This window comes from Orycteropus afer, unplaced genomic scaffold (genome assembly GCF_000298275.1).
Source record: "Orycteropus afer afer isolate SDZICR_OR568_19922 unplaced genomic scaffold, OryAfe1.0 scaffold00114, whole genome shotgun sequence".
Taxonomy (NCBI): Eukaryota; Metazoa; Chordata; class Mammalia; order Tubulidentata; family Orycteropodidae; genus Orycteropus; species Orycteropus afer.
Window position 1 is genome coordinate 8,071,822 of NW_006921701.1, and position 8,003 is coordinate 8,079,824.

Sequence of the window (8,003 nt, forward strand, 5' to 3'; positions counted from 1 at the left end):
AGAAATGGGAGCAGCAGAGGCAGCAGAGCCAGGAGACTGGCAGGAGACAGTGTGGTGTGCTTCCCGGCCCAAGAGAGCAGAGTGCTTTAATCAGAAGGCTTGCTAGCAGGGAGGGGTGCCATGAGGCACTTGGCAGAGCGAGGCTCGCTGACCCACAGAGTGAAAGAGCTGGGCACATTTGGCTGAGGCTTACTGGCAGAGTGGGGTGCCTCTGGGCTCCTGCTGGGAGAACTAATGAGCTTCTAACACTTGCATGAGCAGGGCAGAGACTGAGATGCCCAAGAGGCCAAGGACCAGAGAATGGCCTGCCTATAGGCACAGCTGAGAACAGGCTGTCCTGATGGAAGAAGAACTGTCTCCTGAGTTATTTCCAATCCTGATTTGTAAGCTGTTACTTTCCTGTTGTTGTTGTTGTTATTATGTGCCATCAAGTCGGACCTGACTCATAGCGACCCCTCCTTGGGTTGCCGAGGCAGTATCACTACGGAAGTAGATTGCCCAACCTTCCTGCCGAGGAGTGGCTGGTGGGTATGAACCACCAGCCTTCTGGTTAGCAGTCAAGTGTCTTAGGCACTATGCTACCAGAGAGTAACCCTATAATCATAAGTATTGTCTGTGAGATCTGTGTAGCCACTGCAAAGAATTACCTAATCCAACAAAGAAGTAGGGAGTGCCGCAGGAGGGATAGCTGCTTTTTGAATTGGTAATAAGGTTAGAGGATGTCTGACTTCAGCCTTATAGGAATCAGCTTTGTGCTATTAATGATGATAGTGATTCTCTCTCTCCCTTGTGGAGTTAGAAAATGTCTGATGCCTCTGCCACACCACTTTTACAAATGTGTAATAGTTTATCTTCCCTATTCTGTAAACTCTGAGATAGCAAGAATCATGCATTCCTGGTTGGTAACTATCTATAAAACAGACTAGGTGGAAAACATTTGAGTTATGCTGTGTTTACAAAAAACACCAAACTCACTGGCAACAAGTCATTTCCGACTCATAGTGACCCCTCCTTGGTTTCCAAGGTGGTATCTCTATCGAAGGAGATCGCTCAATCTTCCTTCTGAGGAGTGACTGGTGGTTTTGAACTGCCAGCCTTCAGGTTAGCAGTCAAATGGGTTAGGCACTACGCCTCCAGTGCTGTGTTTGGGACATAAAACCAAAACCAGACTCACTGCCATTGAGTCAATACTGACTCATAGCAACTCCTGTTGGATTTCCGAGGCAGTGCAGAAATTGCCTCATAGTCCGCCCATGGAACAGCTGGTGAGTTTGAACCACCAACCTTCTGGTTAGCAGTCAAATGCCTCAAATACCAGAGTTCCTAATAATGGGTGCTCAAAAATAACAGATGAAATGAACTACCCAAGATTCCACAGTTAGCGAGTGAAAGAGCCAAAATTTAAACCTTGGTGGTGGTGCAGCGGATAAGACATTTGGCTGCTAACCAGAAGGTCAGTGGTTCAAATCCATCAGTTGCTCCATGGGAGGAATATATGGCAGTCTGCTTATAGCCTTAGAAACCCAATAGGGTCACTTATGAGTTGGAAAAAACTCGATGGCAGTGGGTTAGTCCTAACTCCAAATATATAAAACCCTTCCACTATGCCTCTTTGCCACTGTCAACACCTTGCTCATGCACCCATTCCTCCACACCTGGAAACTCTAAATAGTTTTCCCAAGGTCGGGATCGGTAATTCCAATCCACTCTATACACTATTGCCAATAAAGCAAAGGGGGGAGAAAACAACAATATAATTTCTCTTCCAAAAAAAAAAAAAAACACACCAAAACACTTCATTGGTCACTCACTGCCTTCCAACTTTCTCACCCTGGCATCATAAAAACCAAATCCCACGGCCATCGAGTCAATTCCAAATTACAGCAACACTCATTGGGTTTCCAAGGCTGTAATCTTTACAGAAGTAGATTGCTGCATTTTCCTTCCACAGAGCAGCTTTTGTAGGTTTGAACTGCCCACCTTCTGGTTACCAGCCAAATGCCTTATCCACTGCACTACTAGAGCTCCTTCCTTGGCAACATAGCACATCACAATTTGGCCCCAATCTACCACTCATTACTTTATACTATACTTCAGGCAAACTTGGCCATTTGACTTCCAAACATATCCATCCTTTCTGCTCTACATTTTTCCAAGCTCCCACCATCACCATCAAGTCTGTCACTATCTCATCCAATCATTAAGACCTATATCAAGTAATGTCCTCACTGAAGCATTTATGTTTTCCCCAGTAGAGTATCTCCTCTAGAAAGCCTTCAACCAGTGTGTACTACTGTGTACTATGTACGCACATAACCACATATTAGCCATTCTTTTTACTTTTCTAGGCTCCTTTATTCAATTGTGAGATCCTTGGAAAAGGCAAAAGTCTCTTGATCCTCTGGGAGTGTCCATTAACAGCGTTACGTACAGAGCAATCATTCAAAAAATGTTACTAGAGATCTCAGGCTCATGGGCCCAAGATCCACAAACTTCACAGGTTCCTTAAATCAGGGTTCCACCGCAATCTAAAGCTATTTCTGTTTATAAATGTCCCAGATATCTTCATTTACTTCAAGGGCAGGCTCCAATTTCACAAATTTAATTTTAATCCATTCCAATATCCAAAACTTTCTTATAGCGAAACAGCACTCCCAGGATAAGGGGACCGGCGTGGGACAGGGGGAAGTAGGAGTTGCACCCTGACAATAAATCTGATGTCAACATTCTATAAAAGCCACGTTGACTAGAAAACAAGCCATTATCTTTATAGTTTAATGCAGGGACTGTAATACCCTCGGAGAAGTGGGACAGAGGCTAAATCAAAACGTCACACGGGCGGTATCAAGAGGTTTGGTTAGCATAGGGTTTGTACTCAGTCTGACGTCAGCCTGGCACCTACCGTCCTCTTCTGCAGCTCCACCTCCAGGGTTCGCATCCGTGGTCGCGCCTGGGACTGCTGCCATGGCTATTAAAAGGTGGGCTCTGCGGGAATTCAAGACTGGAGTGGCGTGTTAGTGCAGACAGATGGTTAACAAAACCTGGAGTCTGAGAGATCAACGAACAGGAAGAACTTCCAGCTGTTACCAGGCTCCTCCGGAAGTGCCCAGCCAAGCGAAGTCATGTGACGGCTGCTGGGCGGAGCCATGTGAGTTTGTTTTCTTTCCGGAGTTGCAAACACGTGGCCTCTGTTGTGCCGCTTTGTCCCTCTCCCCAGACCTTAGACTTTTTTCATTGTTATGTTCTCTTGGATTCGTTTCTGCTCCTAGAAAGTCAGTTCCTTACCTCCTTGGCGCTATTCATCACCCAACAATATTTGGCTATTAGCCTTTCTTTTAGGGGATGTTTGCTTCTTTGTGGGGCTCGGGGCAATAGAATGCGTCCCTGCATTGGGTTACCCTACAACAGTTCTTACCAGCCCTGGATACCGTGATAGCTTACACCTTTCTTCCACTTTTCTTATCACTCTGTCTGTTCTCCTTGGCTGCCGAAGAATACAAACCTCTCAGACAAAATGTCGTTTAGTTGCGTTCCCCATGACTTCATTTCTCCACCCAGACAAGCCAAACCTCTTGACAAAGTTTTGTAAGGACAGTAGCCAGCAGCTGTTAATTTGCATATTAAAATAAACAGGCTGCTTGATCAGGAAATGAATGACTCCCCACCTTTCCCCTTGTTTCTTCATTGATTAAAATCGTAAGAGATAGATTCAGGTTACCTTTGAGCAAAAATCTTCCAGCCTTAATCAATAGATCTTTATTGCTCGCCTATTTAGTGACAGACTAAATAGGTAGAAAGATGGTGTGTGTGTGTGTGTGTGTGTGTGTGCGCGCGCGCGCGCGCGCAATCTACTTCCGTAGAGAAACTGCCTCAGAAACCCAAGGAGGGGTCGCTATGAGTTGAATTGACTCCACGGCGGTGACTTTGGTTTGTTTTTATAGATCTACATCGATGGAGCCATAGCTCTCTCTCCATCTCTCTTTACAGACCTTACGATCTCATTGGGTATGTAAGACACACACACATACATACAAACAAACAGATAAAACTAGGCAGAACTTACTGTACATTAAAAAAAATTTTTTTTTCATGCATCGATCTCCTGGGTTCTCAACACACTTCAGTCTTATCCTATCTACTCCTGTAATTTCTGAAGTTATAAACCCAACAAAAATCCAAATTAACCCAACATAGAATCACGCATTAGGTTTAATGACCTGAGGTCGCCGAGTTGTTTATTAGGCACATGATGTTCACTTGGGCCACTTCCTCCAGGACAACTCGGGAGTTCATTGCCCAATCTCCTCTAATGCATTCTCTCTGGGAGTTTCTCTTTCCTCGGGCTCAGTCGCTCTAGTAGCCTTTTCAATTCCTCCCTGCCTCCCTCTAGGACCTCGGCTCCTTTCTTCCTCTCTCCTCTGTTTTCTCTCCAGCACCCACCCAGCGTCGCGGGGAACCGCGCCTGGCGTGCTCCGAACCGACACCCTAACCTCCTCTCCAGCAACCCGACTCCCAGCCCCCAGCCGGCTCGGGACGCGCAGGCGCAGTAGGCTGACGGCCGCTTGGCCGAGGGCGACCGAAGAGGGCTCAGCCTCCACCTCCTCCAGCCGCTCCTCCTTGGGGCTGGGCGGCGGCGACCCGGACCGTCGGGCAGGGGCCCCGCGGGCCGCTCGTCGCTATGGGCTCGAGCTGGAGCAGCGAGGAGGAGCGGCAGCCGCTGCTGGGGCCCGGACTCGGGCCTAGGCCAGGGACTACCTGGAGAAGTCGGGAGGCAGCAGCGGCCGCGGTGCTGCCGGCTGCGGCTCCGGGCCCCGGGCGGGTGTACGGGCGCCGCTGGCTGGTCCTGCTGCTCTTCTCGCTACTCGCGTTCGCTCAGGGCCTGGTCTGGAATACCTGGGGTCCGATCCAGAACTCGGCGCGCCAGGCCTATGGCTTCTCCAGCTGGGATATTGCGCTGTTGGTGCTGTGGGGTCCCATCGGCTTTCTGCCCTGCTTCGCGTTCATGTGGCTCATGGACAAGAGAGGTAAGAGACTCGCAGGAGTCACTCCTGGAGGAGGTCGGACCCCGGCTGGTCTCCAGGCGGGCGAGCCGCGTCCCTTCGTTTGGTCTTAGGAGTTCTGTGAGGTGCCGGAATGTTGCTAGCGTCCCATTGCTGGGTGGAACCCTTCGTCCTAAAGAGACAAATATGGGGAGCTTCTTTGCAAATATTTATGTTTTTATCAAGGCTGCCCTTTATGCAACACCAGGGATTAAGCGAGCTCTAAATATTCAAGTTTTTGCATAGTGTGGACAGCAGAGCATTCCCCTGTACGTGTTATGTATGATTTTTACACTCAACAAAAATGACTTATGCCTTGACTTCAAAAGGATTTGGGAATGTTGAGGGTGAAAGATCGGAAAAAGGAATGATGATGCCCAGATGTAATGAAGTAATGAGTTGACTTTACCTAATGGATGACTCCAGCCCAGGAAGAGCTATGGGGAAATACCACATCTGACGCTTTGGCTTCGTAGAATATGGGGCTAGGCAGCTTTACAGTGTATGTATGTGACTTGGTGGTTTTCTCAGTTTAGATTTATGACTCTCAGATAAAGCTGGCAGATGAATGAAGACTTACACAGAGATGCTCTGAACAAACTTTACAAACACTTGCTAATGTTACTCTGTGAGGAAAAAATAGTCATATTAAGGCCCTGAATTATACCATGTAAGTGTCCATGAATTATTAGCAGTGATGATTTGCCTTCAGGAGGCTATTGTGGAAGATTTTAGATTTGTTAGTTCCATAATGGTTGGAAAATACTTTTTTTTATTTCTGTTAGTCCAACCTTTCATAGATTTTGTTGAAATTAGTTTTTTAGTTAGATTCAGAAGGTGTAGGAAAGTACAGAATTGCAGTTGTCTGACACATAGAAACAAAAAACCATTCCTAGGGACACTATAGGACAAACTAGAACTACCACATAGGATTTCCAAAGCTATAAATGTTTACTGAAACAGACTGCCTCATCTTTCTTCCACAGAGCCACTGGTGGGTTCCAACTGCTGACCTTTAGAGAGTGTTTAACCACTATGCCACCAGGGCTCCTTGTCTGACACAACAAATGCAATGCACTGCTGTCGAGTTGGACCTAACTCATAGCAACCCGTCTTTGGGTTTCTGAGGTGGTATCACTACGGAAGTAGATTGTCCAACCTTCCTTCCCAAGAGTGGCTGGTGGGTTTGAACCACCAGCCTTCTGGTTAGCAGTCAAATGTCTTAGACACATAGCACTCAAGTATTTGTTTCCCAAAGAGCAGAATAACAGCGATCCATTAGTAGCTGGCCTCTCTTCTCTTCCAAGTCTTTTGTGGTAATCCATATGGAACAAACTAAGGAATTATTGATGGGGAGTTCATTAAGGAGCAACAGTATATGTAGTTGCTAAAAAAAAGGGAGGACACTTTTAAGGATAGAAACATAGTATCCAAAAAAAGGGGGGTAAAAAAAGAATTTGATAAGCTCTACACGGGTGTTCATTTCTGATTTTTAATTTTAATAAGGCCTTTGACAACTAGAATACTTTAAAAGTTGTGTGGCAAGAATGACAAAGTGTAAAAATCATGATGTATAAGATGAAAGAAAACGGATGTATTGAGCTTCATAAAGAAACTTGAGACGGAATGTAAACTATGTGGAAATTAAGTAAAAGAGGAATTAGACTTGATGTGTATAGTTCTAGAAGGAAGAACTAAACTCACTGAAGTTTCAAACAGATGTAACTCAAAGCAATACAAGGAAGAAGCTTCTAGTAATTAAAGGTATCCAGCCCTGGAAAGGAGTGTCTTGACAGGTGTAGAACTTCCAAGTAGAACAAGTACTTATGCGAAGAATGTGTGCTAGATCAACACATTTCTACTGTGACACACCCGGGGGCACCATGAGTCTGATCAGCTGGGTGGCAGGTGGTGATGGTGGTGATGGTATGCTAGATGCTGAAGAAGGACTCTAGTATTGAGTGGAGGTTTTGTTTGCTTCAGGTTTTTTTTGTTTGTTTGCTTTTAAATGAAATAACAGACTTTCTTCAGATCTTACCAGTTTTTCCACTAATGTTTGTTTTCTGCTTCAGAATTCAGTTTGTTGTTGTTGTTGTTATTTGCCATCGAGTTGGCCCGACTCATAGCGACCCCTCCTTGGGTTTCCGAGGCAGTATCACTACGGAAGTAGGAATGCCCAACCTTCCTTCCGAGGAGTGGCTGGTGGGTTTGAACCGCCAGCCGTCTGGTTAGCAGGCAAGTGTCTTAGCCACTATGCTACCAGAGCTCCTAGAATTCAGTTTAGGATCACTCTATGTCGAACTCAATTTTATATTTTCTGTTAGTTGAAGCAATAAAAAATGAATTTGAAAATCGTCTCTTTTAAGAATTGGTTTTCCTTTTTAGTAGAGGGCTCATCCCATTGAAGGAGGAAGGTAATACAGTTACCTGTGTTGACTATCCTCTTGCAATTGTCCTATCAGCACACATACAAAGCAAGTTCCAAGTGTCTTGCTTCCTGAAGTATAAGTAGTTGTCTGGCCTTCCAGCTGCCATAGGTCCCACCCAGCTTAACACAGAAGATTGCCTAAGATAGGTTTTTCACCTTTCCACCCCTTTTCATTTACAACAAAGGAGACAGAAAAGGAGCAGCTAGGGAGATAATAGGAGCCCTGGTGGCACAGTGATTAAAGCACTTGGCTGGTAACAGATCAGCAATTTGAACCCACCAGCCATTCTGCGGGAGGAAGATGTGGCAATCTGCTTCCATGTAACAGCCTTGGAATCTGTATGGAGTAATTCTGCTCTGTCCTAAAGGGTCGCTATGAGTCTGAATTGACTTGATGGCAAGGCATTTTTTTTAGAGAAATAGTAGGAGACCTGAAGGAATGTATCCTGTTGTTGTTGTTGTTGTTATGTGCCGTCGAGTCGGCCCCGACTCATAGCGACCCCTCCTTGGGTTTCCGAGGCAGTATCACTACGGAA

General features: G+C 45.8%; 2 protein-coding genes across 2 annotated transcripts in view; one reads left to right on the plus strand and one right to left on the minus strand.

The window, feature by feature from the left end:
- HSPBAP1 (HSPB1 associated protein 1) overlaps positions 1-2,966 on the minus strand; it is a 95,407-nt gene extending 92,441 nt beyond the window's left edge. The window contains exon 1 of the mRNA XM_007943928.1: positions 2,903-2,966. Within this exon, the coding sequence (XP_007942119.1) occupies positions 2,903-2,966 (64 nt within the window). The remainder of the gene's footprint in view (positions 1-2,902) is intronic.
- A 1,712-nt stretch (positions 2,967-4,678) lies between these two features.
- The window catches only part of SLC49A4 (solute carrier family 49 member 4), a 157,714-nt gene continuing 154,389 nt past the window's right edge, over positions 4,679-8,003 (plus strand). The window contains 1 exon segment of the mRNA XM_007943929.1: positions 4,679-5,024. Coding sequence (XP_007942120.1) covers positions 4,679-5,024 — 346 coding nt within the window.